Consider the following 17812-nt stretch of genomic DNA (forward strand, 5'->3'; position numbering starts at 1 on the left):
ATCAGCCAGGGCTTCAAGTCTTCCTCACTTTCAGCAAGCAAGGTTGTGCCACCGGCACAATGCGGGTTGTTAAGAAGCCTTCCTCCGATCCTGATGCCACACACTGCTTCATATAGTGCAGCGTCTCATACAGCATCAGAGAAGCTGGTGGAATACTACGCAGCTCTGAAGAAGGATGTTGAAACTGTGATATGGATAGACTTGGCTAAATGGAGCTAGTCAATCACAAAAGAACCCCAAAAACAAATATCATAGGAGACTATTGTTATAAAAGGGGAGAAAAATCAACATAAAAGTTTTTCATGTTAAAAAAGGAAGACTTTGATGGCTACTAGGTGCAGGAGTGGGAGAGGAGCAGGAGGCAAGAGGCTAGAGGGCATACAGGTGTTAGGCACGGGGCAGGGGAAGAGAAGATTCTACAAGAGGGAATGAAGGCAGGGGGTGGGGCGGACAGAGCAAGGCATTGGGGCGTTTGATAAATCGTTTAAATTGCTGATGATGATCTGACATGCAAAGCCCCGCCTAACTCATCATTAAAAGAAAACAGAAAAGCCCAGCAATGCGAAGGTCATGGTGACAAAGATCTTCCTGAGGATCAGAGTCTGAAAAGGGTTGAGAGGGGTGGAAACGCGGGGGTGGGGTGGGATGGGGTTCTGGGGTCCCATGGGTGTTCTGAGTTGAACTTGAGCCCCGTGAGAGAACTGAACATCGCTGAACTGTCTGCTCGACCCCTGCTAGCACGGTCAGTTTTTCGCCAGCCTGTAAAGACAATAGGACCCATTCATCGCCCCCAAACCAAACGCACTGCCATCCAGTGGATGCCGACTCATGGTGACCCTATAGGACCGGGATGGGCTGCGCCTGTGGGTTTCCGAGACTGGAACTCTTTACGGGAGTAGAAATCCCTGTCTGTCTCCGGAGAGCTTCTTCAGGAAGCCAATAGTTTGTGAAGTTAGTGCCATGTATTGGTTCATCACCCAGACGGTACCTTGAGTAGATTCTGACTCCTATCGACCCTGCAGGACAGAGTGGGGCTGCCCCTGTGGGTCTCCCCGGCCATCATCTCGACGAGATCACCAGGCCTTTCTCCCGCTGCTGGGGGGTTCAGATCACCAGCCTGGCAGTTAGCACCTGTGCACGTACCCCTGCACCCCAGGGGGCTCCCTCAGTGCACTTGTTAGGGGTGCACGGGCGCGTGCCTGTATCACTGGGCTGATCCGGGGCCCCCTGTACCCGCCAAGGCTCGGTTAGGTGCTTCCTACTTGCTTCATCCGAGTCGTAGCTATTGGCTTCCTCCTCCTCCTCCTCCGGGGGTGGGGGCTGGCGGGCGGGGGCTGCAGCAGGCGGCGGGGCAGCAGCTTGGGAATAGGGGCCGGGTGGGTGGCCCCCTCGCTCCTCCCTGGCTCCGATGGCTGGGTAGCTTGCGGTGGCCCCTGCTCTCTCTTCCCGGGCTGTGGCCGTGGCTCCTGGATAGCCAGGCTGGCTTGGTGCCACCTCTGCAGGGGAGCAGGGAGAGAGCGGGCAGGAGAGAGGCCACTGAACCACGGGTTTGTCAGCGCTCGTCCACTCGAGCTACCATCACCTCACTGTGTGCCAGGTGGCCAGCAGAGACAGCACGTCTCCCTGTGGGAGGGTGCCCACATCCGGTTTGCACACAGGCACACCCTGTCCCTCACCGGCTCTCAGAACACTGCTGTCATCAAAGCCACCCTGGGGCTCTTTTAAAACACAGGATCCAGGGCCTGTGGGGCAGGAGCTTAGGACCTTCATTTAGTTCAAGCCCCACGAGCCGTAGGCCAGTGTGGGTTTCAATCTCCACTCTGTGGCCTGACATCTCGGAGCGGCCTCAGTTTTCTCGTCTGTAAAATGGGAACGATCGTCCCTTCAGGCACACAATGGCTATTTCTCAATACTAGAGGGGCAGCCCCCAAAGGAGAAGGCCCCCAGGAGATGGGGCTCAAGCACAGGAGCCACTATGAAGCTGATGCGGAGCCTGGTAATGTTTTGTTCTGTTATGCAGAGTCACGATGGGTGGAACTGACTCGATGGGGCTTAACAACAACATGACAACATTATTTTTCAAAAACCGATCAAGAGCCCTTAGATGTGTGCCCGGTGCTTTGCCAACCATGGGGCTCATTGTAGTTTTGATCACTGCCAACCACCCTGGTTTATGATGGTTCATAGACATTAGCTCCGTGCAGGCAACGTGCTCAAGTCTAACTCTTCCCTTCAGCCTGTGATGTAGGCCCTCGCGTTATTCTCAATTTACTGACGAGGAAACGGAGGCTCAGAGAAGCAGTGTGACTTGCCCAGGGTCACGACGAGAAAACGAAACACAAACTCACTGCCATCAAACCACTCTGACTCCTAGAGACAGAGTTGGACTACCCCCGGGGGGTTTCTGAGACAGTAATGCTTTAGAGGAGTGGAAAGCCTCATCTGCCTCCCACTGGTGGCTTTGAACTGCTGACCTGTGGTAAGCAGCCCAATGCACGATCCACTACACCACCAGGACTCCTTGAGGGTCACATTCCCGGAGAATGATGGTGCTGGGACAGGACCCCAGTTGGGCTGGGTTCTACGAAGGGGCATTTTGCATCAAATCCCTTTTGGGAATCCCAGGGGCCCTGCAAGCTCATGGGTAGAATTCAGGGTGGAGACTGGGGCAAGGGCTGGGGGCTCCTTTTCTCTTGAATGAGTGGGAGAGAAGTCTGGCAGCAGGTCACCCATGTCTCAGGAAGAAGAAACAGACCACTTGCCTGGCCTCTGATCCGGAAAGCGTGCTGCTGGCCCAGGCCCAGGTCTGCTGCCTCCCGGGGGTCCTGAGGAGAGAAAGAGACAAAGAAGGTTGGAAAAGAGGAAGTGACAGCAGCAGGTGATCACCACGCTCCCCGCTTTGTGCCTGGGGCCAGGGGCCAGGGGCAGAGGTCCTCAGGGCCTGGAGGGCAGCCCCCGTGGAGAACTCGGGGGCCAGGAAGACCTTGGTGGGAGCTCCTGCACCTCCTCATCCTCCTCTGTGATGAACAGGGGCTGGAGAAGGGTCATCTCACAAGCCTGTTTATCAACCACGCCGCTCACATGGAAGCCGGCACGCTCCATAGCCCCGCTCACGCACCAGATGATGACACCTGCTTGGGGTTTGGGTCCATCTGTGCTGAGGGGTCTTTGCCGGTCCAGTTGGATTTTTCACAACTATAGTCTCCAGAGCACAGGATGGGGATGAGAGAGCATCCTGGTCCACAGGGAGAAAGCCTGTCGGTACTCACGCTTCAAGGGGCAAGTCTCATGCGGATGCTACCAGGCTCTGACACCTCTGCAGATGGCCTCTTGGAGCAAAGAGGGGGTAGGAACCTAGGACTCAGCAGGTCCGGGTCCCTGGCGTCTCGTTAGATGTCTTCTTCTCATTCCATTCTTTTTGTGGCTGCCTTCTGTCTCTGCCGGCCATCTCTGGGCCATTCATATGGGTTTCTTTCAGAAGCAGGTCACAAGCGTGCATAAATTAGGCACCGTTCCTGGTTACACACAGCCTGATGGATACACGCTCTGTGCTGGCCTAGATCTTTGCCGTGTTGGTACCAGTGTTTCTGCTCACCCTGTCTTCCACCTCATTGGACCCCGCAGGGAACATTTCCTTTTTTTAAAACAATTAAAATCCAGTGTCTTTCCATTGCCTTGAGAGGGAGCTGTGGCCAGCAACTTCTTTCTGGGATATTTTGTAAAGTGAGCCAATCTGAAGATCAATGCTACAGAAGGACGCAGTGCCCATGGCCTCCAGAGAGGACGGGCCAGGCTGTGAAACTCTGGCTAGTATCACTTCTTGCATTTTGGAGGCTAGACCATACCTCCAAGGCCCCAAGCCCAGAGGACGGGTCCTCAGGAGGCTCTTACCAGAGCTTGGGGTTCAGTGGTGGCCACAGCCCTGGCGGCATAGAGGTTGTGACTTGGGCTACTAACTGCAAGGTCAGCAGTTCAAACCACCAGCTGCTCCCCTGGAGAAGTGCCTTTCTACCCCCGTAAAGAGTGACAGTCTCAGAAACCCACAGGGGGCAGCTCTACGCTGTTCCTATAGACTCGTTATGAGTCGGCATCAGCTCGAGGGCAGTGATTTTGGGGTTTGGGGGCAGCTTTCTAGGAAGCCCAGTGGGTTCTGTAACAAGGCAGGAGGTGCAGAAGTCACAACGGAGTGAGTGCTTGGGGGGTGGGGAGGGAGAGGAGTTTAGAACCAGACCAGCAGGTTCATGGGAGAAAAGACCTGGAGATTTGCCCCCTAAAACCTTACAGGGTTGATGCACCCCAACTTTACTTCTTAGGCTCCCTGTGAGTCAGAAATTGATCAGCTAGTTCCCTGTCAAGTTGGGTCACCGTGAATCGACGGCATCGTGCCCTGTCTGTGAAATGAGGGTGGGCGTGGAGGAAGAGTGGGCAGCCTGCTCCTTAGAAGCACCGATGGCGACACTGGGTCTCACATACTTTGGACGTGTGATCAGAAGGAACCGGTCCCCGCAGAAGGACATGATGTGTTGTAGAGAGTCAGGGAACACAAGGAGCACCTTCTATGAGATGCAGGGGTTGAAACAATGGGCAGAACCATCGAGAGGCGGGGACAGGACCGGGCGAGGCTCCTTGCTGTGTGGTGGCTGTGAGCCAATCCCAACTCACGGCATCTCATGACACCCACCCCCAGAGAGTCGCTGCGAGGGTTAAATGAGATGATACATGGTTTAACCACGGTACCTGGCTGCCCGTGCTGAGGCGGCGCTGGACTCTGCAGGGAGGTGGGAGCTGGCTTGGAGGCCTGGACTGAATTGGCCCGTCTTAAGCCTGGCGGAGAAGGAAATGAAACAGCTCGTTATGGTTTAGGGAGACAGAACCAAGCAGAAACGAGCGTGGAGCCCATCCGACAGGCAGTGGACCGACTGCAGGCACAGCCCCAGGAACCCATCCTTGTTGCTTCCCTCCACAAGCTCTCTGCTCAGCACTCAAAACACCTGGACCGAGCACAGTGGCCCGACACTCAAAGCCCGGGCTTTGAAATCCCGCCTCTACCACGTGGCAGCGTACAGTAGTGCCATTGGCGCCAGCCCTTCATATGAGACCTGGCACACAGTAGGGCGTCTATAGCACTTGTTCCATGAGCCAGGTGTGAATGAGAGCTGGAGCCTATGGGCATCAGGTAGTGAGTTCCCCGTTTCAGGGAGTGTGAGAGTTCTGCTCAGAGACTTCTGCGTGGTTCCCGTGGTAGGATTCACCCCGGGGGAGTATGATCAGAAATCTGTTGCCTTCCCCAGCTCCCAGCCTCTCCAGTGGGGATGACAGCCAACCAGCAGAGGGGTAGATTTGGGATATGGATGATCTGGGTTCGATAAGTCCTGGTGGTGTAGTGGTTACGTGTTGGGCTGCTAACTGAAAGGTCAGCAGTTCAAAGCCACCAGTTGCTCTGCTGGGGGAAAGATGAGGCTTCCCGCTCTCTTCAAGATTTACACAGACTTGGAAACCCTCAGGGGCCGTTCTGGCCCATGCTGTAGGGTCACTATGAGTCAGAATTGACTGGGTGGCAGTGAGTTTGGTACGGTGATTACTTCTCCGGTGATGTAGGGGATTACACAGTGAGCTGCCAACCACCAGGTCAGCAGTTCAAACCCACCAACTGCTTGCTCCCCGGGAGCAAGATGAGGCAGTTGATGCCTGTCATGATCGACAGTCTCCGAAACCTCAAGAGTCGCCGTTCTACGCTGTCCAGTGGGATCACTGTGAGTTGGAATTGACTTGATGGCAGTGGTGAGGGTGGCAGGTGTGCTGTCGAAGGCACCCTGGTGACACAACTGGTGTTTGGTTGCTAACCAAAAGGTTGATGGTTCAAACCCAGCTCTGTGGGAGAAAAACCCAGCCATCTGCTTTGGTCAAGTTTGCAGGCAAGAGAAGCCCATGGAGCAGTGGATGGTGTCCCGTAGGGCCGCTGGGACTCAGAGCCCCCTAGCCAGCACCCAGCATGCCTCGTCTATCAAACGAGGGTGATCACAAGAGTCTCTGCCCCAGAGAGCCGAGCGGAGGGCGATGGGAGGGCGACTCTCAACTTTCAAGAACCTGTAACCAACCTGGAAACGTATGATTGGAAGTGGGGAGAAATTGCTAAAACTAGGGAAGGCCCTCAGTGAGTGTCTGGAGACGCGGTGGATGAATGGGGCGAGCAGGAAGAGAGGGTCAGGCTGTCCTGTGTGTCCAGCGGGACGCATGCTGTGTTAGGGCTGCAGGCCGGTGCTCTGGGAACTCAGAGAAGCCGCTCGCTCAGTCCCAGGTGGAATGGGTGGAGCGCCAAGATTTAGGAGCTCCCGTCTCCTAAATATGGTCCAGAAATCAGGGACTCCCACCAGTGGGCACTCTTGCCAAATAAATCCACCGGATGAGAAGCCAGAGTGGCGGGGCACCCAGCGACACAGCCCTCAAGGGGGACACCCTGGCTACCCCGGTCCACTCTGTCTGCAGGACCCCAGAGGGCCCTTGCGAAGGGAGCGAGCACTTAGTTGGATCGGAGAGTAGCTCATCCTTGCTTTTCTCACAGCCGAAGAGTAGTCCCCCTCTTCCTCCACTCCCTTCCCACCCCACCCCCGAGAGACTTCTGGGAAAAAGGGCAAGGAGGCCATGTGTTTTCCTCACACCGGGCAAGAACCATGGGGTGTCAGAATTGTCACTGAATCCTGCTTCTCCGCTACCATGGACTAGAATCAGCATCTGGATGCAACACGGCACATAGGAAGTTCTCAATAAATGCGGAACGATTAAACAAACAAACAACAACCTCCTTCTGGTTCTCCTCCTCCAGGAGGCCTGCCTGGATTTGCCCACCTCTCTCACCTCCTGGGCTCTGGCTCGGGTCGCCGGCCGTCCCGCCGTGCCTATGGTCCCAGCTGTCCGCATCTCTGCCGGCTGAGCTCATTCGGACCTCAGAGGCCCTGCGTACGGGAGGTCCATGGCTTCCCCGGCCAGGGGAGGGGCCTGCGTCGGGTCCTGGAAGGAGAAGCATGAGTTGAGTGGGACAAAGGGATGGGAGGGAGGAGGCTCCAAGGATCCTGCCCCAAAGCGGAAGGTAGAGTCAGCAGAACCCACCTGCCTTCTGGCCTGGGCCTCTCCTGCCTTCAGGGTCATCTGGAGAGAGGATAAAGGGGGCCATGGGTTTCTGGTGTCAGGGAGCTGTTTCTCAAGAGACCCACAGAGGGGCCCATCCGCCACTTCCAGGACCATTGTTTTTTTTAAATCATTTTATTGGGAGCTCATACAACTCTTATCACAATCCATCCATCCATCCATTGTGTCAAGTACATTTGTACGTATGCTGCCATCATCATTCTCAAAACATTTGCTTTCTACTTGAGCCCTTGGTATCGGCTCATTTTCCCCCTCCTTCCCTCCTCCCCCTCCCTCATGAACCCTTGATAATTTATAAATTATTATTATCTTGTCATATCTTACACTATCCAACGTCTCCCTTCACCTACTTCTCCGCTGTCTGTCCTCCAGGGAGGAGTCTATATGTAGATCCCTGTAATCTGTTCCCCTTTCTCTGTCACCCTCCCTCCACCCTCCCGGTATCGCCACTCTCACCATAGGACCTGAAGGGATCATCCATTCTGGATTTCCTGCATTTCCAGTTCCTATCTGTACCAGAGTACATCCTCTGGTCTAGCCAGCTTTGTAAGGTAGAATTGGGTTCATGATAATGGGGTGTGGGGGAAGCATTTAGGAACTAGAGAAAAGTTGTATGTTTCATCGTTGCTACTCTGCACTCTGACTGGCTCGTCTCCTCCCCACAGCCCTTCTGCAAGGGAATGTCCAATTGCCCACAGATGGACCCTGGGTCCCCACTCTGCACTCCCCCTCATTCACAATGCTGTGATTTTTTGTTGTTGTTGTTATTCTTTGATGCCTGATACTTGATCCCTTTGATGCCTTGTGATCTCACAGGCTGGTGCACTTCTTCCATGTGGGCTTTGTTGTTTCTCAGTTAGATGGCTCCTTGTTTATCTTCCAGCCTATACAACCCCAGATTCTATATATTTTGATAGCCGGGCACCCAGGACCATTTTTTGATATTAAAAAAAGTCCCCTCCCAACTGCTCCTCGATGTAGCTCCTGTGCTTCCTTTCCTGTGATTGACTTTGCGTACATACAAACACTTGTGAACATAGAGAGTTGAGAAAGCCCCGCCTAAGATGCCCAAGCTCTGGAGAGTTAGACAGTTACATGGCCGTCTCAGCCTAGCGGGAGACATGCTTCACCAGGGCCAAGGATGCTCTAGGAGTGGAAGTTGAGCGGAGTCTGGTTGCTCAATTTGGTTGCTCTCGGCAAGGTACACATTGCCTATGTCTTCTCACGCCTTGCTGATAATAACAAAGCCTGCGTTGACTGCCTATTGAGTGCCAGGCACTGTGTTGGGTACCATCTCGGGCATTTCAATCTTTGAGACCTTCAACGATAATCTTTCCGACGCACAGTCTGCATCACACTCCTGAAATGATCCTCCAGGCCCGAGCTGACTGCTTAGTGTTCAATGACATGATTAACTTCCGGTTGGTCCTTGAGGTCACATCCAATGAAAATATAGTCTTCCTGCGGCTGCCTGATTATGAGATCCATTAGCTGTTCCCTTTCCGTCATCAATGTAAGAATGAATAGCACTCCTTGGATAAGAATGGAAACACGGTGACCTCCTCCCTGGGGAGGGACGGCGGAGAAGGGGGGGAAGGGAGACTCCGGATAGGGCAAGATATGACAAAATAACGATGTATAAATTAACAAGGGCACATGAGGGAGGGGGGAAAGGGGAGGGAGGGGAAAAAAAAGAGGACCTGATGCAAAGGGCTTAAGTGGAGAGCAAATGCTTTGAGAATGATTGGGGCAGGGAATGTATGGATGTGCTTTATACAATTGATGTATGTATATGTATGGATGGTGATAAGAGTTGTATGAGCCCCTAATAAATGGTTTAAAAAAAAAGAATGGTAACATAACAGCCACGGTAGTATCTGTGTACTCATTTCCTCTTTGTTCATCTTTTACCTTTACCTAGTCCGATTTCAGGCATGCTGGTAGATGACTGAAGAAATACTTGGGGCCAGGAAGGCCTTTGTGGCAACCCCCCAGGAACCCCTAGGTTCCTGGGTATAACAGGAGGGAAAGCCTCTCTCCGTCTTAATGTCATTCCCTTTTCAGTTCTTTCTCCAGGGAGGGAAACAAAGGCTGTTGGCAGCCTGGTATTGCTGGAATGTCCCCTGCATCACCTTCCTGGGAAGGGCTCAGGGTGAGCTGTCCAGGAAGCAGTGACGTCCTAGGTCAAGTTGAGAGGCTATGCCCATTAACTGGGTAGAAACACAGACACAAGGTGAGGGCACTCTGCAGGTGGACTGGTTAGCCCAGACCTGTCGTTGGGCTCAGCTGAGAAGCTGTACTGTCTTACCTGGAGCTGGAGCCCGGGCTGGGTGCTTGGGCTCAGGGGCTGAAGGCTCAGGGGCCACAGGTTCGCCAGCAGGTTGCTGGGGTTTGGCCTTCTTGATCGGCATGGGCTGCGGGAGGACTTGTTTGGGGAAGCCCTTGAAGAACCATGCTCCAGAACGCTTCCATACCTGAGGGGAGAGGTAGGAGAAGGAGACGGGGCACTCAAGTAACGGTGGGGATATTTGACTGCCCTCTGCATCCTGGTATGCTCTCCGCCACACAGCCTTTCCCAGCCCATACTCAATGATACACAACAGCCCTGAAAATACAATGGAACGGAATGAGAAATGTCTCAATGGTGACAGTTGCCCAACATGACGGCCACGATGGATGCCCTTGAACTGCACATATGAAACAAACTAAGAAATCAAGAGAGAGATCTGAATAGGCTCCCTTTCCTGGTGGAGAAAGTTGGAAGTCAGAGAATTAGGGGCTGGTCCATGGGACACAGCTAATGGGTAGAAGAACAAGAACTAGACATCAAGACCTCCACCTCCAATGCTCAGGTGTCCTGTCCTGGCTGCTGTGCTGGTTGCTCTGAAGAGCACCATCCACCCACAACTTCCCCTAAGGCCTCTGGAGTCCGTGTCTGCCCTGCAGGTTAGTGGTCCACCAAAGACAGTTTGCCGGGCCTCTTCTATGGCCCCTTCAAATCAGCTCTCCCTCCCTGCCCACCTTGGGCTGGACTCCAGGAGGTTGATCAGTCTGAACTCCAGTTTGTGGGCTTCCTCCACCTTTAGAGGTCAGGTGGATGTGGTCAAGGGAGGTGGCAGTAGGAGACTGGAAGACAGGTGGAGAGTGAGGTCAAGGTATCTATCCCCCTGGCTCCCAACTGCATTCCAAGGAATCTACCAACCCTCCTGCTGCTGCTGTTCCCGGGTATTCCATCATTCCTTAAGGATTCCCTGGTTGTTGTCAGGTGCCCTTGAATGGGTTCCAACTCATAGCGATCCTGCGGATAACAGAAAGACACGCTGCCTGGTCCTGCGCCACACCACAACTGTCATGTTTGAACCCAGTGCTGCAGCCACTGGGTCCGTCCGTCCTGTTGAGGGTCTTCCTTGTTTCTGCTGCCTCTCCACTTTACCCGTGTGCTGTCCTCTTCCAGGGACCCCTCCCCCCTGACAACAGGTCCAAAGTATGTGAGATGCACGAAGCCTGCCCATCTCGTTTCTAATGACGTTCTGGCTGTACTTCTTCCAAGATGGATTTGCTTGTTCTTCTGTCTGTCCACGGTACTTTTAATACTCTTTACCACGTTCATCATTCAAACGCATCAATTTGTCTGTGGCCTTCCTTACCCATTGGCCAACTTCCACATGCGTCCAATACTGTGGTGCATCTCAGCCTTCAAAGGGACACCTTTTCTCTTCAACACTTTCGACAGGTCTCGGGCGGCAGATTTGCCCAATGCAATACACCGTTCCACTTTTGGACAGCTGTTTCCATGAGCACTGGTTGTGAATCCACATAACACGAAAACAACCGACAGCTTCTATCTTCTTATCCACTGATCCTAATGCTGCCCATTGGCCCAGTTGTGAGACTTTGGGTTTTGTTTACCTGGTTGCAATCCCTACCGAAGGCTGGACGTCCTTGATCTTCATCAGCAAGTGAGTCAAGTCCTCCTCACTGTCAGCGAGCCAAGACAGGGCACCATCTGCAGATTGCCCACGAGTCTTCCTCCAATCCTGACGCCAAGTTCTTCTTCAGAGACTTCAGCGTCTCGGATGATGTGCTCGGCACACACACTGAATGGCGATGGTGAAAGGAGAGAACCTGGAGGCAGGCCTTTCCTGATTTTAAACCACACACGATTCCCTCGTTCTGTTCACATAACCGCCTCCTGATCCAGACACAAGTTTCCACAAGAGCACAAGGAAGTGTTCCGGGAGTTTCCAACCTCCCCAATGTCATGCATGGTTTGCTCCATGATCCACGTTGTGAAACGCCTTGGTGTCGTCAACAAGACACAAAGGAAGCTGCTTCTGGAGTTCTCTGCTCTCAGCCACCAGCTATCAGATGTCCCCAGTGCCATCTCTCATGCCACAGCCTCTTCTGAACCTGGACTGAATTTCTGGCAGCTCCTTGCCAGAGGGGACCAGCCTGCTGATTCCCATAACCTTCTGTGAACAGAAAGTTTATTAAGCTCCTCTTGATTGCTCTATGGGAGTGAGCCCATGGACAGATATGAACTGTATCCTTGGGACACAGTCTCAAAGGTAGGAAGTGATGCTAGGGGTGATTGGTGAGAAAAAGGGGAGGACAAAGGGTTTCATCATCATCATCAACAACAACAACACCCAGTCTCATGGCTGTTCAATTGATTTGGACTCTTAAGTGACCCTACAGACTGGTGGTTCTCAACCTGTGGGTCGCGACCCCTTTGGAGGGGGGATGTCAAACAACCCTTTCACAGGGGTCGCCCGATTCATAAGAGTAGCAAAATAACAGCAATGAATAGCTAGGAAAATCATGTTATGGTTGGGGGGTCACCACCACGTGAGGAACTGTGAAAGGGTCGCAGCATTAGGGAGGTGGCGAACCACTGCTCCAGACAGAATCTAGGGTTTCCAAGGCTAGAATCTTTACAGAAGCCAACAACCTCATCTTCCTCCCATCAAGCAGCTGGTGGGTTCAAACCACCCACCCTAAGATTTGCAGATCATCCCACCGCAGGTGTCCTTCCAAAGGACTTCATTGGGATAAAGTGGGTCAGAAACAGTGACATTTCAGGACTGGGAGAGAAAATGATTCTGGGAGAGAGAGAAACGTACCAAATGAAGACAAGGCTCATGCAGAGAAAGGGGTGTGAAGAGAGAGGGGGATGCGTTAGAGGCCAGGGGGAGCGGGCGACAAGAGCCAGATGAGAGCGTGAACAAAAGCCAAAAGAAGACAAAGGAACAGACTGGACGTGGAGTCCGGGGACAGGCCAAGAGAACGAGGGTGGCAGAGGACGAGCTGGGAAATGGGGGAGAGGGAAGACTGGAGTCTGGAAGAACAGAAGATGGGAGGGAGAGAAGGAGGTGGACATTCTCAAAAGCGGGGAGGAGAGGAGAAATTCACTGGTACGCTCCCGGGGTGTCTTGACTGGTACCTGGCTCCCTTCCCACCAGCCCTTTAGGTCTCCAGTCCCCAGCTGCCACCTCATTGCCTGCGTTCTGGGGGCTGGTGTTGGACCTACCTGAGTGAGGCGGGCCCAGGCTACCTACCTCTCTTTGCTCGATGCAGATTTTGCAGAGCCAAACCGGATGCGGGCGGTTGTGGGAGGTCTCCACTCCACACTTGGTACAGACGTTCTGCGGAGAAAGCACAGCCCAGTGCAGGCTCTGAGCCACACTCTGTCTGAACGGGGGGCAGAGGCTGGGGAGGGTGGCAGTGGAGCCCGAGTCCCCTGTGGTGGGTGGAAAGAGCTAGAGTTTTCACCTCTGCCTCGCCCGCCTTTCTTCCTCTGAGCCTGGAGAGTTAGCATAAAGCTCTACTCGGATATCCTTCCCCCCTGCCATCCCCACACCCAACCACATCGTCAACATTCCCATTTGGGTCTTGATTTCCAATAACAAGAACTTGAACCATTCCCAAGCAACTGGGAGAAGACATTCACCAAGAGTCCCCATGGGGGGGTCTGAGTGTTCAGCGGCCACACGTGAGACACTGCCGGTATGAGAATGTTTCATAACGGACGCCTTCTTTCTCAGCAGAAAGGGGCTGGGGCAGCATCAACTACGAGAAGTTCATCTCTCCAAGGACAAGACGTGGAGTTGAGGCAGTTGAGCAAACAGGAAACTCCACTGGGTCAGGCACCGTTCTCACTATTTCGCAAGGGATCTGTTTTCTAGAACAGATCAACTCCCCCCAGGATTCGATGCTCAGTGCTAAACGGGACGCCCAACCAGAAATGCCCAGTGGGGTTACGGAGGTCTCCAGCTGGGTGGGTCCCTTGAACTCTCCCTCTGGAAATTCAGCAGACCTAAGGGCTGTTAGTCCTTCCCTGGCATTGTCATGAGAAGGCAATTCAAGGACAGGTGGGAGGTGGGGTGGGCCAGAGAGCTTAGAGAGCGCCCCCTTCCAGAACAGGCGCTCTCCAGGCACCATGATTCTCATTTGGTTGGAGAAGGGGTTTCTAAGTCTCCTATACTGTGCCCGAAGGGAAAGGGACATGGGGTAACCCCATCCCAGCACACACACACACACACACACACACACACACACACACACACACACACACACGTGTGTATACACATACGCAGAGTATGATTTAGGCTGACGCAGAACTTGCTGACCACAGCCAGGATACGTGTAGCTCATGGCCTACTTTAGCTCATGGGCAAGTTCATCCTGGATAGACTATAGGGTCTATGGGGGCACGCGGCTGAGCGACTTCCGGGAAGAAAATCAAGCATCTGGGTTACCTTTGAGGACAGCCGGGCGTGGGCGCCTTCTGGAAGGAATCGAATTCTGCCAACTGTGCCCAGAATCCTCGCTCCATTTCCCAAGACGTAGGACTCCCCCGCCCCCAAGACTCAAGATCGGACCCCGAGCCCGCTGCAGGCACTGAGAGGAGGGGATAAGGAGGGGGGATGCACCCGTACCTTTTTACAGTCCTCGCACACGACACAGGCCGAGCCGAGCATCCCCAGCTGTTCTCCGCACAGGATGCAGCGGTTCACCCCATCCCCAGCCACATTCTTCCTCATGGTCTCCAGGCGGTCTACCAGGCGCCTGGAAGCAGAGACAGGGTGATAAGGACCTGGTAGAATGGGGACCATGCACGTTTCCTTTGGGACCAGAGGGTCTTCGTGGTCTTTGAGTCATGGCCTCTTGAGCATCGGTGACGGCTGTGGCCTCTTCCCCATATTTTCAGAATGCCACAGCTCCCTCCCATGCTCCTTAGTGCCCCTCCAGCCACTCGACTCTGATTAAGAGCCGTCTCTGGCCTTGCCATCTCTCATCGCCTCCTCCAGGGAAACAGTCTACTCTGTCATCTACTCATCGACACGGTGTCTTACCTTGGTTGTTTTTGCAGGTAGCTGAAGTTCATGGTTTCCAGTTGAACTTGGTCTTGATTTCTCTTCATGCCCGAGTCCGTGGATGATTAAGAACCGACCACAGCATTTACCAACTAGCTCACGCCAGAAATCTGGGCATTTCCTGGACTCCTTATCCTGACATTCAACATTCCAGCCTATCCACCAAGTCCCACTGCGTCCATCTCCCTGACATCTCCACAATCCAATCAACTCTCTTCATCTCCACCCAACCGCACCACCATCGCCTCTCTCCTGACCGTAGGGGTCTCTGACTTCCTTCGTGTCCTGCCATCTGGTTTCCCCTCCATAACGGTGGGGGTCTCTGAAACTTAGAGCGGATCATATGATCCAGCGGTTCTCAACCTGTGGGTCACGACCCCTTTGGGGGAGGTCGAACAACCCTTCCACAGGGGTCACCCGATTCATCACAGTAGCAAAATGACAGTGATGAAGTAGCAACGAAAATAATTTTATGGATGGGGGGTCACCACCACATGAGGAACTGTATGAAGGGTCGTGTCATTTGGAAGGTTGAGGACCACTGGGCCAATTCCTGTTCCATAGTAAACCTTCCATTGGAGCCTCTTCCATGGAGGCTCCATGTCCCTACCTGGTTTCGTCTCAGCTGACATCTCCCATCTCTCTGCCATCTTGTCTTGCTCTCAATGTTCTTGCTCAGAGGTACTGTACCAGTACCCCAGTATGACCTGGGAGCTGGATGCTCTCCCTTCCCCACTGCAATCAAGTCCATTCCAAGGCCCAGTGCCCTTGGATAGGGTTTCCGAGGCTGTAAATCCTTACGGGAACAGCAGCCTCATCTTTCCCCTATGGAGCAGCTGAGGGGTTTGAACCTTCACACCAGTACCACCAGGAGGCTGCACTGCAACTCATCAATCCATACCACTGCCATCAAGTGGATTCTGACTCATCGCCATCCTCTAGACAGCGTTGAACAGCCCCTGTGGATTTCTAAGGCTGGGACGCTTTACAGGAGTAGAGCCTCATCTTTCTCCCAGGGAGTGGCTGGTGGTTTTAAACGGCTGACCTTGCACTTAGCAACCCAATGCATCACCCACGATGCCACCAGGACTTCTATTCTGACTTATAGTGATCCTATATAGGGTGTCCCAGGCTGTAAATCTTTACAGCAGCAGACAGCCTCATCTTCTCCCGCAGAGCCACTGGCGGGATCTGAACCACTGATGTTGCAGTTAGCAGACCAACCTTCTGCAGAGTGCCACCAGGGCTCCTTAGGGAAGCCCCACTGCGGACCCACTTAGCGATAAGCTCTGGGGGCCGGGATGGGGAGGCAGCCAGCTATGTTCTAACAAACCCTGCAGGCGGTTCGGATGAGAACCACTGCCTTACCTCCTCTGGTCTTTTCTCAGCCCCAGTTCTCCTCGGTACCTCTGCACTTCAGTGCACTCTGCTCTTTGGGCTGGGGGCCTTGGTGGCATAGTGGTTATGCACTGGGCTGATTACCACAGGCTCAGCAGTTCAAAACCACCAGTCGCTCCCTGGGAGAAAGGTGAGGCTTTCTACTCCTGTAAAGAGCTAATAGTCTCAGAAACCCACAGGGGCAGTTCTACCCTGTCCTGAGTCAGAACTGACTTGAGGGAAGTGGATATATATATATATATATATTTGGCATTTGGTATTTGGTTTGGTTCTCTGTGCCTGGAATATACCTCCATCCCCCCCCCCCCACATCCTCATTCTCTCTCTCTCACACACACACACACACACACACACACACACACACACACACACACACTTACAATTTTTCTGGCTAAATGGCCTCTCATCCTTCAAATCCCAGTTGAAGGAAGTATCACTTCCTCCTACAAGCCTTCTCTGACCACCGTAGCTCCCCCCTTCCCGTAGACCTGTCCTGCTGCCTCAGGACACTTGTCAGCACCTACGAGATTATCTTCATCGCAGAATGAGCTCATTCAGAGGCCACCTCTGTGAGTGCGCATGTGCCCATCCGTGTGTGCGCAAATCAGGAGGCAGCTTGTGCAAACTCAGATCCAGAGGCGGGAGGAGCCTGAGGAGCTGTATTCTAAGAAGCTCCCGGGCCATACCTGCCATGCAGTGGTCCTGGTCCCTGCATGGGCAATCTGTGCAGCAAGACCATGCAATGATTTTTTCTGCAAGGCAGTCAGCGTAGCTCTCAGGCATTTGTGTGTGTGTGTTTCAGACCCTCTCTACTAGTTTGATAGGACCCCTGGTGGTGCTGTGGGATAAGAGACGACTAACTTCAAGGTTGGCCATTCAAACCCACCCTCTGTGGAAGAAGGAAGAGGCAGCCTGCTCCCCTAAAGCTTTGTAGGCTCAGCGAGCACCTGTGGAGCAGATCGACTCTGTCCTGTAGGGTTGCCAATGAGTTAGAACTGGCTTCCTGGGAGAGGGTGTGGTTTTTGTTTGGGTTTTTAAATAATTTTATTGGGGCTCATACAACTCTTATCACAGTCCATCCATCCATCCATCCATCCATCCATCCATCCATCCATCCATCCATCCATCCATCCATTGTGTGGAGCACGTTTGTACATTTGTTGCCCTCATCATTCTCAAAACATTTGCTTTCGACTTTAACCCTTGGTATCAGCTCCTCATTTCCCCCCTGCCTCCTCACACCCCCTTCTTCATGAAACCTCGATCATTTATAAATTAGTATTATTTTGTCATGGCTTACACTGTCCGACGTCTCCCTTCACCCACTTTTCTGTTGACCTTCCCCCAGGGAGGAGGTTATATGTAGATTCTTGTACATATCCTTTCCACCCCACCCTCCCTCCACCCTCCCACCACTCTTACCACTGGTCCTGAAGGGATCATCCATCCTGCATTCCCTGTTTTTCCAGTTCTTAGCTGTACCAGTGCACATCCTCTGGTCTAGCCGGATTTGTAAGGTAGAATTGGGATCATAATAGTGGGGTGGGGGTGTGGGTGGGGAGGAAGCATTTAGGAACTAGAGGAAAGCTGTATGTTTCATCGTTGCTACACTGCACCCTAACTGGCTCGTCTCCTCCCTGCGATCCTTCCATAAGGGAATGTCCAATTGCCTACAAATGGGCATTGGGTGTGGTTTTGTGTTTAAGCCAGTTTGGACTCCTCCCCTTGCCCTTCCGCCATGGAGGCCGCTTGCTCCCACTGCAGGCCTGGGATGTGGATAGGGCAGGGTCGGATTGGATCTCGCCGTAGGGGTTACATCTCAGCTGTGGATGCCAGGGGAGAGACTTGCTGGGTGGGCTGGGGCGCACACTCTCCCTCAGGCCCCTGGTGGC

The 17812-nt window shown here is 53.4% G+C and overlaps 1 protein-coding gene across 3 annotated transcripts in view; it reads right to left on the reverse strand.

The window, feature by feature from the left end:
* RPH3A (rabphilin 3A) overlaps positions 1-17812 on the reverse strand; it is a 78916-nt gene that overhangs the window by 23685 nt on the left and 37419 nt on the right. For all 3 annotated transcript variants that reach the window (XM_075534386.1, XM_075534385.1, XM_075534384.1), the window contains 8 exons: positions 14085-14214; positions 12705-12791; positions 9455-9620; positions 7108-7146; positions 6856-7008; positions 4738-4824; positions 2763-2825; positions 1263-1496 (listed from right to left, as the gene is read on the reverse strand). In XM_075534386.1, coding sequence (XP_075390501.1) covers positions 1263-1496; positions 2763-2825; positions 4738-4824; positions 6856-7008; positions 7108-7146; positions 9455-9620; positions 12705-12791; positions 14085-14214 — 959 coding nt within the window. The remainder of the gene's footprint in view (positions 1-1262; positions 1497-2762; positions 2826-4737; positions 4825-6855; positions 7009-7107; positions 7147-9454; positions 9621-12704; positions 12792-14084; positions 14215-17812) is intronic.

The sequence above is a fragment of the Tenrec ecaudatus genome, chromosome 16, assembly GCF_050624435.1.
Source record: "Tenrec ecaudatus isolate mTenEca1 chromosome 16, mTenEca1.hap1, whole genome shotgun sequence".
Classification (NCBI taxonomy): domain Eukaryota; kingdom Metazoa; phylum Chordata; class Mammalia; order Afrosoricida; family Tenrecidae; genus Tenrec; species Tenrec ecaudatus.